This window comes from Condylostylus longicornis, unplaced genomic scaffold, assembly GCF_029603195.1.
Source record: "Condylostylus longicornis isolate FDR11 unplaced genomic scaffold, ASM2960319v2 ptg000091l, whole genome shotgun sequence".
NCBI classification, from domain to species: domain Eukaryota; kingdom Metazoa; phylum Arthropoda; class Insecta; order Diptera; family Dolichopodidae; genus Condylostylus; species Condylostylus longicornis.
Window position 1 is genome coordinate 2,276,642 of NW_026578059.1, and position 24,874 is coordinate 2,301,515.

General features: G+C 27.4%; 1 protein-coding gene across 2 annotated transcripts in view; it reads right to left on the reverse strand.

Moving 5' to 3' along the window:
* The window catches only part of LOC129613770 (putative uncharacterized protein DDB_G0282133), a 46,859-nt gene that overhangs the window by 11,322 nt on the left and 10,663 nt on the right, over positions 1-24,874 (reverse strand). For both annotated transcript variants that reach the window (XM_055527981.1, XM_055527980.1), the window contains exon 3: positions 359-409. In XM_055527981.1, coding sequence (XP_055383956.1) covers positions 359-409 — 51 coding nt within the window. The remainder of the gene's footprint in view (positions 1-358; positions 410-24,874) is intronic.

Below are 24,874 nucleotides of genomic sequence, written 5' to 3' on the forward strand. Positions count from 1 at the left end.
TCTCTGCCCCCGAGAGAATATACCACCTTACACATTCACCTTGTATGTACATATGTACATTATATGTAATTAATAAAAAAATTTCAGGCTAAAAGATAGCAAGCTTTAGGAATTTTTTTTTTTTAATTTATCAACAACATTGTAGAACCCTAATAAAAATTAACTTTTAGTGTAGGAAAGTTTTAAAATTTTAAAAGAGTTTTTCGCTTATACTATATATACATACATTATCGGGGATAAATTATGGAATAATTTTGTTTATTAGCATATGTAGAAATATATATACGTATGCATATACATTTGCGTACATGTATGTTTATATACAAATAAAAAATAAAAAAAAAGTATATTTATATACCTTCATTACGCTGCCTTAACGCTGGTGTCGGTCCGACAATATATGGTTCACCTAAAAAAATATAGAGATTGTTAGGTATAATATTTTTTTTGTTTTTCTAATATTTTCTGTATTTAAGTATTTTTTTATTGAAAAACTAATGCTAACGAAATTTTAATAATATATTTTCAATAAAAGTTATAAACACTCTCTTGACTTGCCTCAAGAACACCCGTATTCCTTTATCGTTACGAAGTTTCTCAATTTATCCGTATATACGTAAGAATATTTGTTCATGTATTTGCAGCACCTCCACAAGCTAGCTCATATTCCTCTCTTCTTGGAGCAATAATATTAGTAAACCACCAACCATTTCGTATATATATTCGTGTGAAGAAGTACGGGTACTTCTAGAAGGGCTATACACATGGGACAAAAGGTATTACAAGAATTCCACCTGCCCTCCCCCTTCAACCCCACCCGAGATGCTTTGTGACCGCTTTTCACAAAATGGTACCACATCTTATGGGGGTAATTATCATTTACTTTTGGTAGTACAAATATTGTATATAAATTAATTTTTGAAAGCGTGAGTTATAACAAGAAGTGAATACTTCCTTAAGAAAATTGTTAAATTTAATAAAGTCTACATTGCTTTAAGATTTAAAACGGTTTTCACTGCTTAACTCCCTCACTTTTATTTATTCAACGATTGAGATAAACTATTACGAAATAAATTTTAAACACTATTACGAAATAAATTTTTAACAGTTAAATAAAGTTGGGTCAAACCAATAGTTTGCATTGTAGCACTTTTCCCTTCAACAAGTGAAAATACTGCTTTTAAACACAGTCTATATATACCTACTACATTAGTAAAATTATTTTCATTCATAAGCGAAACTATTTCTAGGATTGCATATATTTAGGATGATCAGTTCACGCAGTCTTTGAAATAAAGCAAAAATTAATATAAAGGGGAGTTAACATAATAATCGATTTTGAGGGTTAATTACGTGAGTTAAGAAAAATAATTATATTTTTTAATGTCATGGAAATATAAGGCGTCAAAAATTCAAATTTTGCAAATTTCAAGGCGCGATAACTTGATAGGGGGTTCAGATGAAAAAAAATTTTCTTCTAACGGAATAAACTATTTGTTATTACCTAAAAGCTACTTAAACTTCAGGCTGCTACAACCTGAAGTTTAGAAGAAACCCGTCATCAAAAATTTGGAAAAAACGGACTTTAGATAAAGGTAAATTTGAACGGCCATTTCGTTTTTTTAAAGTTAACTATAGTATACCGCGATAGGAGAAGCAAGCCACTGCCTCTCTGCGTTTGCAAAATTTGAAGAATGCTTATGGTTTCACTGCAATAAATACTTAAAAAATGGCATTTTTAGGATTTTGTTGGGTATAACTCCTAGAGGGGTGGTAAAACTTTTCTTCTACTCAATTCAGTTTCTTGTTAAGATCAATGTACATATTAAATTTCAGCTTTCTATCTTCAAGGGTGTAGAAGTTTTGTAGAGACGGACGGACAGAGTGAAACTAATAAGCACTTTTTTTCAAAAAAATTTTGGGAAAGAGCTAAAAAACAAAAAAAAATTAAAACTAATTTCAATTTTTTTTTTTTAATTTATACAATGTGCAATTAAAAAAGAATAAAAAAGAATAAACAATTAGGTCAAGGTTTTTTTGTTTTTTTTTTAATTAATCCACATAAATCTAAAAATGAACTACAAATACTAAATTTAAAGATGAAAAGAATTGGAATTCATTGTATATATATATAAAAGGTTAAAGATGAAGATTAGCCGAATTGTTTTTATTGTTGAGTGATCATTGGAAGAAAATCTTATATGTGATTAATATAATAAAACCTCTTAACTGCAAAAACAACTCAATATTATGAAAACAATCCCTACAGAAGTAATGCATTGTTTGTAAATGTAGTGGGTGTGTTTTATAAACAAAGTATATTTCTACTGTAACAAATTATTCATAATTCGAGTTTAAGGTCAAGAGGTACGTACCTGCCAGCCTTCCGCTATGCCCAATTCGGTTTTACATTCACAAAATGCGATTTTGTGTTATTGAATTATTGGATGTTTGTAATTTCTCTTTTTCTTCTGTACCAAATAACTTTGTCCATCTCTATTAAAATTGTTTTTTTTTTTTTATTTATTTAAACGCATGTTTAACTGTTATTAAGATGTAGGCATCCTTTTTTCTTTTAACTTATTTACTTTTGCTTTGCTGTTTTCAGTTCTATATAAAAATGAGTTCCTCTAAATGGCAGTTTAAGTGCATAAATAACAAAATTAAAAAAAAATAAAGAAATTTTTTATGATGTAGGTTGCACTCAAAGCACAGGCACACCGAAGAAGAAGAAGAAGAATTTTTTTTTAATTTTTCTCGTTTGCAATTTGTTTTTTGCATTTCATATATACGTACAAACATGTAGACATCACCTTATAGAAGCAATCCGTTTCTTTGACATACACAAAAGCATAAGATCCGTTTTCTTTGACATAAATTTTCTTTTTTCACCATAAAATTTTTTATTTTCTATTACCAATTTTGGTTGTAGACGCGCAACCGTATGAAATAATGATTTTTTTCTTGCTTTCTTTGAATATGTATATAGTTTTGTAAATATTTCAAAAGTAAAAAATGAAATATAAATTTCCCTTCTATGAATTATAAATTTTTTGAAAATGGAAAACTGAAATTTCATATGTACATGGATCTTTGCTAAAACCTTATTTCTTTAGTACAAACGTAGAAAAAAATTTTTACCTGTCTCCCTCCCTCCCCTAAAATTTATAGCCCCCATATAAACAATAAGCATTTTTTAAATTTTTCAACACCCAAAAACGAGTGGGTGGCTTCTTCTACCGCGGTATACCATACTTTTATTTTTTGCCGTGTGGAGGATGAAAATCTCGAAGGACACTGCTAAAACAAAAAGCAGTAGTGTGAGACTCTGACTCTTAAAACACTCAACAAGATCAGTGTGACTCTAACCCACTAAAAACACCCACCAAGATTAGTTTTTGATGTCATATGCGTTTTAGAAACGAGGCATACATCAATATTTTCCGTTTGCAAAAAGACTTCAAATACTTCCACTTTATTTGCGATACTGTTGCAGTTCCAAGTCGCTACATCTTCCCATTTTATTTGTTTTTATCAGATATTGATTTATTTTTATCAGAAGACCTACCTTCAATGGCAGTCAATCTATCGGTAATTTTACCCATTATTACAATCATGTTTTGTATCATTGTTTGCAAGGCCTCGAAAACATTCTCATCACCTCGCATTCGCAATTTTTTGGCAGTAATTGGTAAGCTATCTCTTTTCGTTTCCAGGGTATCTTATATGATATACCTTTGGAAAATATATTGAAAGTAAAGCGCTTCGAGATTTGGCTAAAGCCTTTCTTTGCTTTTTCTTGTTCATATTTTTATTTTTTTAAAAAGGCTGCTATTTGATTGTAATCAACCACATTACTTATGATTACAGGGAGTGGCTTGAAATTTCTGACAGTATCATTACCACCTCTCGGATAAGTAACACCCGAACCCTCCACACTTTTCGTTGGTTGAATTACCTCGGTTAATGACTCTTCCTTTCTCTTTTTGCTTGACCTATTTTGCTTAAGAATCCAGTTTCTGGCATGAGTTCCTCGTCTGTTGAGTATGTAACTCTATGTTGTTCTTGATGTGTAACAGGATTTTCACTCGATGTACTATCTTTTGGTATAGTGCTACTATACCTTCCATTTTTAGTTTCTCGTTTTCTGGCCTTATTTCGAGAACCTCACTTCTTAAGGCCAAGCAGAGAGACTCTCCAATGGATGGATTCTCCAATGTAATTGGATTACCATACTTAACTTTAAAACTACAATATACCATACTTGAATTGTAAGAAAACAATATGGCTATTAAAATTTACCGTTCTGTAAAATCCGTTTTTTCAAAATTTTTGATATCGTTTTTAGCACTTTGGAAAAAGGTGCTTATTCGTTTTACTCTGTTCGTCCGTCTGTGTGTCTGTTTAAAAAACTTCTACACCGTTGAAGATAGAAAGCTGCAATTTTGTACAAACATATATCTTTTCTGGAAACTTATTTCCACAGAAGAAAATTTTTACCTATCTCCCCCCTCTAAAAGTTATAGCCCTTCAAAGAACTAAAAATGCAATTTTTCGACTATTAAAGAAATCAAAAACATTTTTCAAATTTTGTTAACGCAGAAAAGTAATCTTGGGCTTTTTCTACCGAGGCATAGCATAATTAAATATTAAAAAAATAAATTGGTTGCTAAAATTAACCGTTATCTTAAGTCCGTTTTTTCCGAATTTTTGATATCGTTTTTTTTCTAAACTGTCAATTATATGTTAGGAGTCTGAAATTTAAGAAACTTTTACATATTGGTAAATAGTTCATTGAGGTTACGAATATAAAAGCAGAAAAATATTTTAAACTGTTAATTTGACAGCAGAACTGTTAACTTGACATCTTTGTTAGAATTGCAAGCGTGAATTAAACCAAACTTTACCAATTATAATATATTGATATGGGTCTATTCAATTATTTATATATATGATTTGTTCACTTAGAGCAAATAGAAACACGCTGTTTATATTATTGCATAAAATGAACGCATACAATTTTTTTTAGTGCGATAAAAGAAAATAAAAAGTAGAAAAGTAAAAAGAAGTCGGGAGATCTGAATTTTTTATTACATAATTTTGCTTTATTTTTTCAATTTTTTTTAATTAAAAACTAGTTTTAATCATTCAATTTTTACCTTACTAAAAATAATGTAAAGCTTGTTTTCTTCTTTCTTTTAAATTAAAAAAATATTTTTATTTTTGTTTTGGTAATGCACTTACAATACGTATACAATCACTATTGCTGTGCAAAACACTCTTAAAACCTACAAGCACCTTCGTTAACGACATAATAATCGTCTGTCCACCCGATCGGACGAAACTAAAAATTGAGTGAAACAAGCATTACCGAACTTTCACAATTCACTTTTTTTCTGCTAAGGACGACCCCCTTTATAAGTGGGCTACTTCGCATTACGATGTTCGTGCAACTGCCACATAAGCAGTTAATACCAGCTTTTAACTAATATTTAAAAAATGATAAAGCTAACTGAATTAAATTTGGCATTCGTGTGCTCAATTATAACCCAGATATATCTTTGAAGTTTTTGTGAAATGGCTTGACAGATTTCGGAAAGCTGCCATATAACCTTAAGAGCTAATATTAAATATTTGAAAATCAGCTGCTTGAAATTGATAAATTGATAATAGAATCAAAGAGATTGAAACAAAAGACTTAAGTAAGAAACTTTCATGATGTAAAAAAATGTGAGTGTAAAATAATATTTAAAAAAAGTAAAAACGTTTCAGTCGGTCTAAACTGAATGTATAATACCTTAAACCTTGAGAACCTGAATATGAAGACTTGTTTTTAAAATACTTAGAATTAGTTTTCATTGACAAATAGCAATTACTCGAACTTGTCAGACCATTTCACAAAAAGACTTCAAGGATATGAGTGACCTATAATTGGACACTTAACTGTCAAATCTCATGAACATAACTTTATTATTTTTCCCAATATTTAAAACTAGCTTTTGGAGTTGTGCGACAGCTACCAGAACCTGTCAAACCATTCCATAAAAACTTCGAGGTTATTTCGCACCCATAATTGAACATACGACTGCCAAGTTTTATAAAGTTTTGACTTTATTAGTTTTTCAAGTATTTAAAATAAGCTCTGTAAGTTGTATGGCAGCTACCCGAATCCGTTGGCCGAATTGGTCCAACAACAATAGGGGTTGTTCTTGACACCAAAGACGCAACTTCTGAAAGTTTGGTTGTATTTGCTTTCTTCGTTTTTGAGCTATCGTGCGATGGGATGGACAGAGGGACGGACATGTCTAAATCAACGCAGAATTTTACGCTGAGTGAGAATATGTATATGTCCATACCGGAGACGACTTCTTTTGAAGTGTTAACTCAATACCTAAGTTAATATTCCGTTCACGAACTGAAACTGATAATAATTACAAAATACCTTATATCGTACAAGTGTTTGTATATCGTAAAGTTTTGTAAACAATAAAAAATTGTATATTGTAAATATATTTATGTATCGTAAAATTATTAAAAGCAAATAAATGACCATCTTGAAATTTTCCCAAAGTAAAATGTAATAAAGAAGCATACTATACTCTTAAATTGAAATTCTGAACAAGATCTTTTTAATCTCTTAATTAGGTAGTCGCTAGAATCAAACGATTGCTTAATAAAAGCAGCTAGTATAGCAAAGCAAACATCACTTAGCCAACAAACGTGCCTATCAATAACTATAATTAAAATTATGGAAAGGCAACGGAAAAAAGGAGAAAAAGATAATATTAGTACTAACAATTTAAGATTAATAGCTAAATTAAAATATAAACAGCCAAATTCAAACGTATACAACTACTGCACGGCGAGAATAGAGAGAAAAAACAGTCGAATACAAGTTAACATCGCGCAACATACGTGTCACCGATTCATGCATCCCATTGTCCGTACTATGAGGCGACGCATTGAAAAGTTCGACCGACTTCAAGTTACTGGGATTTTCTCTGTAAGAAATCCGACCAAATAAAACAGGGGTAAATACGTTTCCCACCACAAGTTGATGAATGAAAGTTATATCAGAAACCATCCTATATGACAACGGAGAAATCGTAGTTCCAAAATCATTATCAATATCATATAATAATAAAATAATTATTTAAATAAAATTAAAAAACCTGGCCCATTTTTCCTCTTCAATTTTTTTTCTTTTGGGCCCTACATATTTTTCATATTTACATTTTATTTTCTTTTTTTTTTAATTTTTTTAAATTGAGGTATATTAAATTATGCTCTAACTCTTAACATTGAAAATAGTATTTAATTCTGGTAATTTAAAAATTTAGTGAGGTCGCGTCTTTATTTGAAAGTTAATACTTTACGACAGTTCAAGTATATTTTATATTAGAATATTTGAAGTACGGTTCAATATTGTTTTATTTAAATTACGAAAATGTGATTTATTTTGTAAAACTGAAAGTTTGTTTATTTCTGACAATCTTATGTTATTTTTTTGTTATTTAATTTAATTTTTAAATAAACTTTGAATTTTGCAAGAGAAACTATTTTTGCTATTTTAAGTTAGCATATATTTTATATCGTAAATATAATGAAATAGGCTAAAACTTTAACAGACCCTAAAATTTGTTTCAAACTCTTTGGCTTTTTAAATATATTGAATCCCAGATTTTAGATTAGCTAATGAAATTTGTAGAATAAATAAGATTTGTTCCTTCGAAATTCATTATGTAATAAGGACTAAGCCAAATATTTTGACTAAATAAGAAGTGATTAAAGATTATTAAATAAGTATGAACAGTACTAGTAAGATATTTACAGTAAGATAAGTACAGTTAAATATAATTTTGCAATTTTAATAGATTTTTAATTAAAACAATTCTGATTTCTTTTTCATAATAAGTATTAAGTTTTTATACCCGTACGAACGTATGTTCGAAAGGTATACTAAATTTGCATTGCCGTTTGTAACGCTATAATGGTATTAGACATAGACTTAAGTGTATGTTTTTGATCAACATCGAATTCTGTCCCTCTGTTTGTTTTACCCAAGTTCGAATGCATGATATTGCAAAAGTACATAAAATAATAAATCGAGTGATATGTTGATTTCAAGCCCTTTACTAGCCCTTTCAGAAACTGTTCATTTGAAGTCTCTATCTTTTTCTGAAGGGAAGTTATAAGCAAAAAAGCTTGGGCAAGTAAAAATTTCTTAAAACCCATGTATCTCGGAAACCGTTGAGTTTTGACAACTAGTTTCAAGCAAAAGTTTTACCCGTTTTTGATGTCCTAATCAATGATATATAATATGGTGCTTTTTATTGAATCATTATTATGTATATATATTAATAAACCCAAATACATTTCACATAATCTTTACTTATTTGGTTTTAATTTTGCTTTTAAGAGATCGCGCATTTTTGCTCTAAATTTTTTTATATTTCCAATAATAATAAAACAATAATATCAAAAACAATAAATAACAACTCATTAGATGCATTAAGTATAATATAGACACTACATTATCGTTATAATATCAATGACTGGATCACCGATGTTACGAGTTTATTTTCATACACATATGGAAATTCAGAATGGTATAAGGACGTTTTTAAATGATTATGACAAATTAACATTTTAAGTTTTTGACTACAATAAAAACAAGACAATTTCAAATCAAACAAAAAATTACCATTTTAATTTTTTCCTTGTTTTTATAAAATGTCATTGCATTGTGTGCAAAATTTATTAAGTTATTCAAAAAACAAAAAAAAAATTCATACAATTTTCACACTTACTCATATTAGAAAGTGGGTTAAAACTATAGCAGGTTTTTAAAAATGGCCACATCAGTATTAAATTTTTTTTTGTATTTTTTTTTTTTTTTTGAATTAAATGTGTGCATAATGTCCCTGCAGCAATAATGACTAAAATGAAAAAAAAAAATTTTACATATTTTGTATAACGCGGCTAAGTTATTCATTAACCCATATATGTTTATATGTTCCCGGGTGTATACCCGACATAAACATAAAAGTTTATGACATAAAATGCTTCAAAAGGAAATAAATTTGATTAAAGTTAATAATAATTCCAGACTATATGAGAGACTTTTCTCCCTCTATAACATTTTCTATTTTGTTTTTTACCTATTTTTTCAACCATATTGCACATGGTTTTTGATATGCTAGAACAAAAATATAATTCCAAAATCGTACTATAGTGTAAAATTGCATATTGGCTGGATTAAAAAAATATTAGTGGTTTTAATAGAATTGTTAAGAAATTGACGCTTTTGAAGTCTCTGGATTTCCCCTACTGCCTTTCTCCTTTTTTTCCCATTAATTTTTCTAAAATATTGATCGTAAACTTACTGAAATTATTCTCTCGTTTTTATTTTGCATTCTAAAATATTCTTTCTTTCATCGAATTTTATAATATTTGATTATAAATTTGCGCAAATAAGTGTTATGTACGTACAAAATTAACTAAGAAAATATTAACTAACGGACAATTTCTCTCTGTTAATCTCTCTCTTCCTGACCTTAGAAATACAATACTACTACACATTTATTGCCCAACAATTCTGAAAGTATTGATAAATTAAATTGTGTAAAATTCGAAATGTGCCAAATTGTAATAATTAAAATTATATTACTAAATATGAGTTGAGTTAAGGCATCAAAACTAATAGATGACTCTATATGCCGCATAATTGTACTATATTGATGATTAGCGCCATTTTTTCCTAATTATCAAAAAAAAGTTCATTATCAATAATTTGTTTCAAATATTTTTTATTAAGGTATTGCTTAAAATTTTTGTATTGTAAGACTTTTAAAACGGTAAAAAAAAAAACTTTCAACTTTCACTCTATTCAGAAAATAAAAATCCGCACTTATGAAAATATGTGAAAAAAAAATCTTATAATTAGTTTTTCTTCTTTTCACTTAAAATTTTGAAAAAAAAAGTTAAGAATTACCTGTCTTTCACCTGTGTGTACTTCACCTTTAAGAAGAAAATGAAAATTGTGAAAACTACATAAGAAATAAGAAAAACAAAAAAAGCACTCTGCATCTTTTGATTTTTTATTATTTTCTACAAGTGCATAACAAATGTTCAAATTGTACTTGTTCATCATGTAAATTTTTACATATACACACACACGTACGTACACCACATACATATATATTATATTGAAAAGTTCATTTTTTCTTTTCTGTTGATGATGGCGGTACCTTATTAAAATTTCATCACTTCTCAAGCCATTCACTTATATTTATTCAACATCATCATGAATATCACTATCATAATCATCATCATCATCATTATCATAAATAATATGATTGTAATCTTCAGGATAAATGGTTATTATTTCCAATATTATTTACTGACGACCATATAATTATTGAGGTATTCTACAGTGGCACAAAAATTTCATATGTTAGGTTTTTCAACAGCAATGTACACACTCCACTTTATATGGTGGAGAAATATAAATAAAATACTTTAGAAAAGGTATCCGTGTGTCTGTTAATCTATCTAAATTTAGTTAATGAATATTTGTGAGCGTATAAAAACTTAATATTAATATTCAATATATAGATTTATTAAACTTTATATTGTTCAGAAAGAAAAAATACTACACCGGTAATATTCTAACCACATCAGCAATTGCTTGTATAATACACATAATAATGTCTTATGTGTATGGTGCATTATGGTATAATTATGGCAGTATGTATTGGATTAAAAACTTTACTTGTGCCAGTTCCGGATTTATAAATAGGGTTCAAATATTAAACCCGAAAATATAATAGGATCTTTTCTATTATTATCTTTTTTGTGATTTGTAATGTAGAGAATGTATTAAATCGATTAGATTTAATTTATGGTATAAACAGATATAAATGAAATCAAGTTTGTTTCCCTTCCGGATCCGTTTCTATTTTATATTCCTTTTCATTGTTTTTCAATTTAAGATTTGTATGATATAAAAGTGCGAAATTAGAAGAAATTTTATATAAAAATATTTTTTTGCAATTCTCTTTTGTATTGTTCTATGATATATAAAAAATTCATTACTACTATATTAGATTTATCTTTCGAGAAACGAGCCTTTTCCGGTAAGGAAAAAATGGGTCGCTAACCGCGTGCTTAACCTAATTCACCGCAGCAGTAGAAAAGTTATGATTAGCTCTTTCATCTGTTTAATTTATATAATTGTTCTGTCAACTGTACTAATTTTTATAATATGTACATCAGTGAATAATCAACTGAATAGATAATGTTCATATAGCAGTAAGGAGATGAACTAACTTAAATAATTCCCTTTTTACTATATATACATTTAGAACTCATTCGCTACTTGGTACCGGACGAACCACAAAACTTTCAAGTTATGCTTACATCATTTACAAAATGCTATAATAGGTATATTATAGCATTTAATTTAACAACTTATATATATATACTTTTTGTTATGCTTTTTTTAATATCAGACATCTATGGCTTAGATCAAGCATTAAACATATCGCCAACACGCGCAAATAAAAATATCATTTAGTCGCAACAAAGCACTTATCAGTTACCAAGCAACAACATTTTCATTTATAGGAAAGGAAACGAAAAAGAAAGGAATGTGTAGGTAACAAGAGGGAAGAAGCAAAAGGGCAAGTTAAATAAAATAATGAGCTCAACTTAAAAATAATAATAACAACAAAAAACCATAACGACTAAACGTACGACTCCTTCCAAGCCAAAGCAAAAACGGAAGGAACCAACGATAGGTTAAATAAAGTAGCAAGAAGACCAAGAAGGCTGCCAGCACATCTACACAATACCACACCCGGAATCCCATCAGGACCAGGAGACCAGTCACCATCCAACCTCTCTATGGCCTGCAATCAGGCCCCAGCACAATACTATCAAGAACAAAATTATCAACAGGCGTACCATCACTATTCGCAAATACAGCAAAATCCGGAGACAGAGTTTTACAAAATGCTATAATATACTTAAATGCTACCTAATTTAATACCTAACATACCACTAATATAAGTGAATTTTTTAATAAAATAAATAAAAAAAAAAACAACAAAAAGAGATGATCTCTGACCTTATTGGTTTACAATTGCAATACTTTTTCTTATACTTTTGTTATTGTTGTCATTATTATTATTACACTAACAATTCTTACAATTTCATTAATAAATTTTTTTAAAGTATATTACAGAAAGAATGAACAAGAGAAAATCAAAAATAAAGAAATAAAAATTCTTGAAATCTGGAACAACGTGATCTTAACTTTAATAAAAAAGGAGAAACGAAATAGCAAAAAAAAACAGAAACGATAACAACAAACCATAATATTAAATTATTACTTATGCTATTATTTTTCCTCTATTATTATACCTGCTCAAGAAACAGTTATCTTTTATTTGCACCTGTTTTTTTATATTCTTCTTTTTAATCGCATAATAGTATTAAAACATGATTTATTATGTATATATATTGATATATATGTTTGTGTAAAATGAGATGCACGTTATGCGACAATACAATCACAGAACAAATAACGATACGATAACAGCATGAAAAGAAAAGAAAGAAAAAACAAATACATTGTTATGAAAATTTTTAACGTATTCCAATATGTGCATAATTTTGTATATGTATGAAATTATTGAAATAAATTTTAATTTAAAATTTAAAGAAATATTTAATTATACAAAAATAAATTGCGAAAGAAAACAACAACATATAATTGAGACAAAAATAAAGACAATTAATTGTTAAGAAAACATTGGCAACCCTAAAACTCTATTATTATTTTGAATTGTTATATAGTGCGTAATTAATATAAAATATTATTTTTAGTTAAAATTAATATTTTTAAAATCATAAACAACTCATATAATAATAGTAAATTACATTGATTTTTTTTCTTTTTTAATATCGTAAAAAATACTTATGTAAACACATTAAAAAATCCAAATAAAAAGCTTCAAATCATTTAAAATTAATTGACATATGCCTAATATGTTAATTTTATGAATACGATATTATATTATAATGATTACGTTATACAAAAAAAATACGATATGGATTTTATGATATGCAATTTTTGAGATAAACATTTTCTTACAATATACATTTTCTATGGTGTTCAATTTTTCACGATATACATAAAATTTTTATCATAAAATACAGTAATAACATATTTGTATTGAACGTGAATTAGAGCCAACCAGTTTCTATATATCTGAAAATCTTCTACACATCCGGTATTTTTGTCGTGCGACGAGATCAGACAATATATGAAAACACTCACACTAAATTTTCATAAGTATTATGTACCAGAAATAATTTTAAATGACTTATGCTATGCAAATACAATAATATTTTAATAAAATTCTATTAATATTATATAGAAAAATTGTTGACCCTTGTATTGAAGAGGTTTTTAACGTTTTTAAAACAATAATTAAAATTGTAAAATTAAGAAAATATAGACAAAAATGGCAAAAACAAGAAACTGTAACGTGTAAATAAATTTTTTTTTTGCTATTTCATTCCGATTGTTGATTTGTCAGGCATTTAAAAAAAAACAAGAAGCGATATAACAAAAACTGTAATATTTCTTTTTTTTTGTTTTAATTTTTACAAAATAATAACAACAACAATAGTAACGACGGTGGTAAATAAAGTAACAATAATAATTTATACATATATATATTTATATTGAATTCCACTTAATTTGTATTAAGTGGATAGCCTTCAGTTTTTTCCATCGATTGTACAAAAAAAAATTTTCTTTTCTTTTTTTTTTTTGTAAAACAAAACAAATTCAATATTTCAATCAGATATAATAGTTCAAATATAACAGTTTTTGTTATTTTATTTTCTATTTTCCAATTTAAGAACTATAACATGCTATATATACGCATATGTAAATATATATGTGTATGTCTATATGTAACATGTTTGCAAAATGAGAAAATTATATAATGAGTAATTCAAAAAACCTCCGGCAATTATTAATTTAGAACAACATCCTTTTATTCCAATTGACCAAATTTCATTTGTAGGATTTTCACATTTAAAGTTTCCCATAAATACGTAGATATCCATTATGGTAAAATAGCATATTTTTACACATGTATATGCCATATTTATATACTGCAGACACTACGTATATGTATGCTAGATATTGACGCGAAGTCTAATTTATCAAGCTTATCAGTAGATTAATGATGGTTATTGATAGTTTTCTTCGAAAATTTTGTAACTGGTACAAAACTTTATTCCGGTAAATTATATTTGATACAACTTTCATTAATTTACTGATGAGTCTGACAGGTTGCAAGCTCTTATATGTTCATCAGTCGGAATAAACTACAACGAAAATTGTATTCATTGAAGTTTGTATTACAATATTTATATCTTTAGGCTGTATTTTGATACGCCCCTGTTCATTTATGACATATTATATGTATAACTATATTTATATTTAATGAAATTTTAATAAGAAAATATTATGGTAATAATTATAAATTGGTCTTCTTGTTTCTTTTTTCATATTAAATAAAAATGGTAAAAAAAATATAAAAATTATAATAAAACTTACATAAAGTTATCAATAGTGTGCGTATTAGAATATTATAAAAATTAAAGAATAAACTGATGTCATTTTGACATTGGTAAATGTGCGTAGGAAGTATTTGATTATCTATCGTCTATCGTAAATTATAAGCGATGATCGAAAACGAAATGCATTTTTAATATTCTCTAACTAAAATTCCAATATATTTATGTAATATAAATATTTAAAATTTAAATTAATAACCATAAATTTAATTTCAAAAATTTTTTGAATTTCAATATAGAATATGTCATTTAATTGATTTTAATATTTTTTGATTTTACTTCTGAAAGTTCTTCACTTAAGTCTTTTGTTTCTTATGGTATATTTATGCATGTATGTAAGCAATTTATTCAATGCTTGCGTTCCTTTATAAGATTACATTATAACATTCTTAGTTTATTATAATCGGAGAGAAATTGAGAGTAATTTGCAAATATAAAACGATGATTTATATTAAAATTTGGTTATATAAAAGTAAAAAAAATAAACCAAAAAAATTTAAAAATATAAAAGATTTGACATTTATATTTCAAATAAAAGCTTTGTATGCAGGAATAAATCTAACTGTTTGATTTTTTGACAGCTATTTTATAAGAAGCACTTTAGACACTACAAAAGTTTTTTTCTGATTCAAAACTAAAATAATATTTCTCTTTATATTTCAGGCATCAGACACATTTCAGACATTATTCACTAAAGTGATCCCGAAAAATTTTATTGTGCAACTGTAACGCCCTATGCGTAATTACCAATTCTTAAAAACATTTGTATAACCGAAGTGGTGGGTAACCAGTTACATTTTAGTTAATAAATAATCAATCATATAATAATAATAAGAAACGCAATAGTTAATTTATACAATATTTTTATTTCACGTTATACGAAACAACAAAAAATGTTAAAGAAAAAGTAAAAGAAAAGATTTTATTTCCGTGTGTACCAGATTTTTGTATTTTAATATATATGTATGTATGTATATGAATAACTACATAAAGACCATTAACGCAAAATTTCTAGTTTCATATTGTAGAAAAAACAAAACAAAAATTAAAAAATTTAAAAAAAAAAACAAGTTTTATAATATTTTCTTTATTAAATAATTTATCAATCGGTATATAACAAAAACAGAAGACCCTCGATAACTTCGATTCACTCTGATATAATTCTCATATATATACGTATATATATATAGACACAAATGAATAATGCGTATTTTACAATAGCACGAGTTTCAAAGTGACAAAATTTAAAAGAAGCAATTTAAATAGAAAACACAGGTTTATAATTAAAAATTTGTACAATATAGGGTTAGGTATTGGAGTAGCATATCGGACAAATGACCTCCACGACTTTTTTGACACATACGCACTCTTTTTTTGAAATTTTTCATGATTCTTTTGCCTAAATGTGGCTGAATTGACATAAACCGTAGATTTCAAAAAACCCTAAAGAAAAAAATTCAATGGCATTAAATCGAATTATCTGGGCGACCAATTCTGATCACCACAACGGGAAATTACACGACCAGGAAATGGCTCATGCAGTAATTGAATTGTTTCTGTTGTATGGCATGTCGCACCGTTTTGTTGAAACCACATGCCGTCCACATCCATATACTTATTGTAATTTTGGCACAAAAGCACCATTAACTGTTATTGTCGGACCAGCTGCATTTTCGAATAAGAATAATCCTATGGATTTTCTGAATCCCAAATTCGGCAATTTGCCGATTTAAAAAGCCATCAAGATAAAAATAAAAAAAACTTTAATAATAAAGGGTGAATTTTGGGACACCCTTTATAAAGCTATTATTGGGCGATGAAAACAGCAGAAACCTCTTTCCAGGTAATTACAATACCGTGACAATCATAGGGAATTTGAATGGTATGGTATGAATTTCCAACTCCTTAAATGCGGTACGAATTTATTTTCTATGATCACTACGTTTTATATTTCAAAAAGAAGTTTATATGATTATCTAAAAAGTAAGAAATACTTGCCGACCACGTTGCATACAATAAAGGAGGTTTCAATAAAGATGTCGGTTTGTGCGTGCACACGTATATCTCAAGTTCGGTTTTACCGATTTTGATGTTATTCTATTAAAACAAGAAGGAAAACATTCTGTTAAAACAGAATTGTAATTATGAATGAGAGAAAAATGTATATTAAGAATATGACAGTGAATAAAAAGAATATAGTACTATTTAACATAGAGAAAAAATATTTAAAATTGCCAAAAAATGAAAAAATCTCACATTCAAATCTAATCATAATAGTCTATCTGTATAATGGTATATGAAACTTTTGAAATGGAACACATTGTATACATATATAGAGTGCTTCGCATAAGGTGGCAATTAATTTCAGGGATGATTTCTTGATCAAATTCCAGCACAAAATCGTATGGTTTGGGAAGGGGGCGGGCGTTCATACAATTTTTTTCTGAAAATTATGCTAAACACCCTGTATATATTATTTATGGAGAAAAAATGACCTCGAATATCGAAGAAAAACCAGTATTTTATATATAAACCGTTTATTGATTATTGCACATACAGTTTTTTTTTATGTAAGTATTAAACCGAGATCTCAATTTTTTTTCTTCTTTTCTTTTTTAATTTCTATTTTTTTTAATATTTTCACGTTTTAAGAGCGTTGTTTAAGTTAATTTAATTTTTAATTTTTACTTTAAGTATTACTTTTATTTTTGTTGACAAAATTATAGAAATAATAACAATAATTAAAACGGGAAATTCTTTAATGTACACTTTATTTTCTTAAATTCATATATAGTTTACTTTTTCTTAACTCTTCGTACTTTCCCCACTCCCTCTTCCTCTCCTTGGCTATGTGTATATTCAGAAATCCGTTTTGAAATCTTAATAAAGTTTTCCCAAACCAATGGTTTATAATGTAGCACTTTTCTCTTCAGCGGGTGAAAACACTGCTTTTGAAAACAGTATGTGTAGTACATTGTTAAAACCACTTTCATTCATATACTAATATGTTTCAAAGATTGCATACATTTAGGACGAGCAATGTATGCAATCTTTAAAATAAAAAAAAATTGAAACAAAAAAAATTAAAACAAAAAAAATTGAACGAGGCGTTACGAGTTACAAAAAAATAATTATATTTTTCAACGACATGGCATATACCGTTACAATAGTTTAAGAGGGGGTGGAAATGGAAAAAAGTTTCTTTCAACGAAATAAACTCCTTATATTGTCTAAAAGCTGCTGAAATTTCAGTCTTCTAGTCTAGAAGAAAAATGATTTAAAAAATTTAGGAAAAACGGATTTTAGATAAATGTAAATTTGAACGGCTATTTTGTTTCGGCTATGTTCAAAAATGGTATGCCTCGGTAAAAGAATTTTCAAATTACGCGTTTTCGTAATTTGAAAAATGTTTATGGTTACGCTGCGATGAACAGTTAAAAATAGCATTTTTAGAGTTTTCGGGGGCTATAATTTTTAGAGAAGGAAGGGATGATATTACCTATCAAACCTCTTCAAAAAGTGCAAGAAAACTGGTAAAATTTCCTAAACACATTTATTTTGTTAATAAATATTATTAAATATTATCAAACACATATAAACATCTACAATCATTGCATATGTACGTTTGTATAACAAATTCTCGCAGCTCTCTTGCTGAAACTCCACCCTACTCCTTCTCGGTAAGTATGGACGCGCCATACTCACCAAGAAAATTCATTGAAGTCTCCTCCATTTTCGAAAAATACCTATTGTTCAAATCTAGCTAATCACCTGAAAATATCTAGTGCTTATATCTAGTGTTTTCGTATGCTGACTTGAACAGAAAAGAAAAATATTTATACGTTAAATTGCTATGTATAAGATATTTAATGCAAATCAAAGATGAGCGGACAAACAGCGTTTAAAATTTTAAAGCATATTCCTATGACATTTTTTTTATAGAAATATGCTGAAATTTTTTATATTTCGGGAAATGAAGAATTTTTAATTTTTCATATTTGTATTTTTCTTAATTTTCATATTGTAATTTTCATATACATGTAAGTATGAATTTAATTAATGCACAATTCACAAACCTTATACCTTTGGTAATTGCATTTTATTGCATTGCAAATTCATAAGTGGGTATTTTTTTTGTTTTTTTGTCTCCTATTGTTTAGAAAAGTGCTTACAGGGTATATATACATGTAGGTACTTATAACACTCGTTATTTTAGAGTAACACACTTATTAACAACAATACACACATCATCTTAGAGTAAAATAACCATACATAATCGCAAACCCACACACACAGCGTATATACGTATTTTAAATAATGATTTTTTTTAATGAAGTATTTTTTTTTATGGCCCAATTTTTCGGTTTGAAAATTTCTCAAAGATTTTTATTTGTGTTTTCTATATAAGTACAAATTTATTCTTCTCAACATTGCAACCATTATAAACATATTATACATATTTCAGAAATAGTGTGATATATATGAATGTATATATGTACATTAATTATTTTAATAATATTTAAATAAATTTTAACAATATTAAAACACAAAATAATGATTTTCTAATATAGAAATCTTCATTTGAGCACTCCCTAATTAATTATATATAAAAAAATTAAAATAAATATCTGCGCCTACCTTCATTTATAATAGATCTCTCTATGCCCGTGCAATCACACTGCATTGAACAATTTAAGTCTGTAGCTTGCCTGTATTTTAAATGGAATTTCAAAGTTAAAATAATTGTTTAAAGTAATTCTGTGAATACACAAATTTTTGTTTTCAGAAATTTAGTAGAAATTAAAAAAAAAATTAACCCTTCTTCTAGATGAAGCCTTAATAAAAGAGTACCTGTATTAACTTTCGTATATGGAATTTGTAATCGCTCTTTTAGCATAAAATTCTGTATTGACTTGGACATATGTCCGTCTATCCATTCGACTGCGCTCGATCCATCCTCCTATTAGCACGATAACTTAAAACCGAAAATAGTTGAAAACAATCAAAATTTTAGAAATGAATTTTGTTGAACGAAGAGTTCGAGTAGTTGCCACATACAACTCAAAAAGATTAAATATTTTGAATATATTCAAAAATTTCAAAATTAATACAAAAATTTGCAAAATGCATGAAATTTAGCAGTCATGTTGTGCCCAAATCCAACTCAGATATATGAAGGTTAACAGGTTCGAATGTATAGAATGCCGTTGACATTCTATACATTAAAGTTAATATAATGCAAAAAATTTCTATACATAATTTAAGAAATACCGTCATGTTTAATTGTATACAATGACATACCAATAATAAAAGAAAATATCACTTGTCTTTTCAAAACTCTTGAAAATTTGATACTTTATTATATATATATATATACAGTTACCTTATAAGCCCATACTTATAATAATATAGTAATAAATAAGTGCACTTTCGATCCCAGGTTCACACACATACTTATGAATAATATGTATATATTATAATTAATATCGTATATATATATATATAAGACGATATTATAGAAAGAAAGGTAAAAAAAAGTGGTTTTTAAATTACAGAAACAAACTCAAGAAAACTTTCTCCATTTAATTGCCTACGGGATAAAAATTACATTGAACAATTCATAAAATATTTGCTGATATTTTTATTATTACCTTATATTGATGATGATTAACGACTGATGATGATACATTGATTATTATCACTATCATTAGTAATTTCTATACACATATAAGTGATGATGATTTGGCTCAAAAGAAAAATCTATTTTCGAAAATATTCTCCAAAAAAAAATCAAAAATTTTCTCCTAAATAACAAATATTTTACACAATTATTCATGCACAAACAATATTATACACACATATTATTTTGAGAAAAAGTATGCAAAATTCATTAGAAAGTGAACTATACTTATTTACACGTTAAGAAATAAGTGCTTAATAAAGAAATTAAGTTTTAAATTTCGAAAAAAAAAAATTGTGAAATTTTTTGATAAAATAAAAAATACTTAATTTAATATATTGGCTCTCATCATCTTATTATGACTTTGAATAAAAGTGTTACTTATTTAAGACGATAAAATTATTGACAGTTTGATCAGCAAATAACCGATGCAATGTATATTGTCCAGTTTAGTGGATGTCTTACAGAAATTATAAAAATTCGTTTTAAACACTTCATTACAATTTTAAGAACACTAATTAGCTTTAATTTATCATTCTTCGAAAATGTAAATTTGGCTCTTAGTAGAGTTTCACTTTCTGCCATCCGAATTCCCTGACACGTTTACCAGTTGGTTTCCGAGCCGTAATTTTTCCAAAAAATTTATACGTTCATTGTTTTAACACTCCCAATTTAGATATTAAATTTTAAAGAAATCAGATGAATGCTTCTCTTTATAAGTATGTGCAAAAATGTAAAATTAGTCCGCAAAAGGTTCCAGTTCCCGACGCCTGAAATATCCCAAAAGTTGAATAATCCGTGACATAGCCGAAATAAACTTACATACAAAATTTCATCAAGATCAAGATGAGATACACACATTCACACACAGAGCGACAGGCAGGCAGATTGAAATCTTTCTAAAAATAGTTTGTTTACGCTTCTCTACTATGGAAAACTGCGTTCCCATCACAGAAAACCTGGCATCCGAAATTTGGTGCCATCACGTAACCTCCATTATTGTATGTAATTCGGTCGGTAAAAAATTTCATTTCGAGTCTCAATGCTCAACGAGTATCAACACACTATGTTGGAAAACATCGATATCGATAAAAAACTATATCGATGACCTATCGACTATTACGATATATCGATAATTTTGCACCGCAACTTGCTGTGTAGTATATTGTAACTGCATTTAATTTATAAACAAACCGTGACTTCAACAATGCTTTATAAAAAGTTTAAGTACGTATTAATACAATTCTACTTTCGTGTCAGAGTTAGCAATACATTTGCATTGTACAAAAAACTGGTAAAGCTTTTGATGCGTTTTTGAATACAATTTTTACAATATAAATACATACCTTGACGTTTGTTTGAAAATTTCAATTTTAAGTTCTGTGCAAATGTTAATTTTTAACAAACGTTACCACTTCATTAAGAGCTTGGCAACTTAAAAACTTTTATTATCTCATAAGAGCATTTTGATCGTACAAGAATTTATATAAAAAATACTTATAAATAAATAATTTACAATAAATTAATGAGCTCGACAAGGAACAATCCCTTCTGCCCGCAAAATAAAGAGAAATACCAAGAGACTCTTAAAGGGAAAGCATTGTACCATTTGAAAAGACTTGTTGGGTTCATAATCAAGGGACGGACTTAATAAAAAAAACTATATGTTATCTACCATAGAATGGGCAGATGTTTTTAGACGTGTTAGTAGAAAAAAACCGCAACTTCCTATACACAAAAACAACAATATTAGAGAACAAACAAGTTTTTGCAAGAGATGACAATTATTAAAACTAATCCTTTTTTTTATAGAAATGTACTTTATGTATACGAATTCAACAAGTTTCGAACCACATGGCAGATCATATTTTGTGCATCGCTCAAAATGTCATGTGCGAATTTTGTTATGTTGTTATGTTTTGTTATATGTGAGAATTAATCAAAAAATAAATGCATGTGCAATTCAAATATCCCTAATTATATATGTTCTATTATGTATTTATTCTTACTTCAAGTTTGTATCAAAAATATAAGGTACTCAAATTACAACGCAGTTTGGAGTATATAATTATGTACTATAAAAATATGACACCAATAAAATTAATCATTAGGATCTAAATAGTATTTTATCAATAAAACTTAAGATAAGTAAGAAAAAGAAGAAGAAATGAGAAGAAAATAAAACAGAGTGACAATAAGAAAAAGTAGAGAAGGAAGAAATAAAAAATTATAATTAAAAAAAAAATTTCAAAACATATGATAGCATTTTTCCAAAAAAAAAAAAACAGCCCAAGAAAACGGTTTTATTTTTTTCATTGAAAATCAACTAGCGAATAATAAAAACAAACAACAAAACTGATCGGTTAGATAATCAATTTTTTTTTTTGTTATGGTTTTATTTCACTAGGAATGCACATTAACATTCGCACATAAACATATATACATACATACAACCACACAAACATACAAATATTAACATAACCGTTTCACTGGCATTTTAATTTTCTTATTTTTGTCATTTTTTATACCCTGCACTTTCGTGAAGAGTATATTAACTTTGGTATAGAGTTTGTAACCACTTGAAGAAGTCATCTGTGGTATGGATATGTGTACATGTTCTTGCTCAGCATAAAATTCTGCGTTCATATAGAAATGTTCGTCCTTCCAATCGCACAAAATTAATTATTAATCCAAATTATTCCAAATTAATTCAAAAAATGAATATCAAAATTCGGACAATAGGTTCGAGTAGCTGGCACACAACTTGAAAAGTTTTTGTTTAAAATTTCAAACTAATAGATTTTAACTAATAGAGATATTTATATAAAATTTTGTAAAGGTATGTTCAATTACGTTTCTCATATATATTCTGAAAGTATTAATAAAATAACAGCTCTAGTTCGGGTAGCCGCTAAGAAACTCCAAAAGTTAACTTTAAATATTTGGAAAAATAATAAAGTTAGATTCATGAAACTTGGCAGTCGTAAGTCCAATTATAGATTAAACATATTCGTGAAGTTTCTATAGAATGGTTTGACAGGTTCGAGTAATTGCTATTTAACAAGGAAAGCTAATTCTAGATATTTCAGAAACAAATTTTTAAACTCAAATTGTCAAAGTGCAGGGTATTATTCAGTCGGTTTATACCGATTGAAACGTTTTCACTTATTATTACTTCTTCTGTCAAATTCTCTTATGTAATCCAAAAAAAAAAACTAAAAAAAGTAAAAAAATAAGTAATACAAAAATTGTGGATTGTGGAAAAAAAAATTGTTGTTTTTGTTCATTTTACTTAAAATTTGTTGTTTGCCACCACGTCATGCTATTTAAAAAATATATACATATATACAAATTTATATATAAAACAATAAAAATAGTATAGAAAATAAAATTAAAAATTTTAACAATTTTTTTTTCTCATAACCTAAATTTTTTTCTTAAAATATTAAAATTAATGTTGTGTTTTTCGTTCTTATTTTTCTATTTCGCTTTGTTTTGATTTTATTGTATGTACAGTACAAAATTTAATCTTTAGCAAGCTTAAAATTTTTTAATAATAATTGTTATACACTTGCATGTAAATAGATAAAAGACTCTTGATCGTGTCAACTTTGTAATACCCGAAATACAAATGAGAGATTCTAAAGTGTTGTACGATAATAGCCACACTTCTTAATAACACCTATTATTTGCCTATACAGTGTAAATATTATACAAAACAACAATACAAAACAAATTCTTGCATAAAAGTTATGCCTTTGATGATTAAAAAGATTTATTTCGCATTTAATTAGCACCGGATACTCACACTGGGGTCTGGTAGATTCCAACCGAATTTGACTTATTGATTTTTATTTCAAAGTTAGAGTGGGCAATTCAAGAATTTAAAGGAAATTTTCTTCTTTATTATTATTCTACTATAAGAAACTGAACGGTAAGTATCTTTTCGGCGAATACACAAAAAATAGCCTTAAAGTGGTTTTGAGGTCTGAGAGACCTCAGTGTTAGTAAATATTGAGGAATTTGAATCCTTTTTTTTTATTGAAAACTTAAAAAAGAAGTTAAAGATTTTTTTGTCCAAAATTTGCTTTTTGTCCCAGGAAAAAAGATAAGAAAAATTCTTCTTCTGTAAATTGTGCTCTTCGATCATTTGAAATATACACGGAGCATCTTTTTTTACGATATTACACATTGGGGTCTGATAGACCCTAGTGTAAGTAAATTGTTTCATGAAATAAGTGTACGTGTAGAGAGTAAATAATGCCATCCCTACTTAAAAACAAAAACTATTTGTCTAAGTATTGAAGAGAGAGAAATTGCTTAGTTTCTAATTTTGAATGTATGTCATTATGTCATCCTTCATCTTTAAAGTTCTTTAACCCTAAATTACATGCACGGATTATATGCATACTATTTCAATTATAGAATTTAAAACTGTTGTTATAGTTTGTTAATACATATGTACATATGTATAGAATTAAAAACATCAATAATTGTAAATTATGTGATTTATGCAGTCTTATTAAATATTTA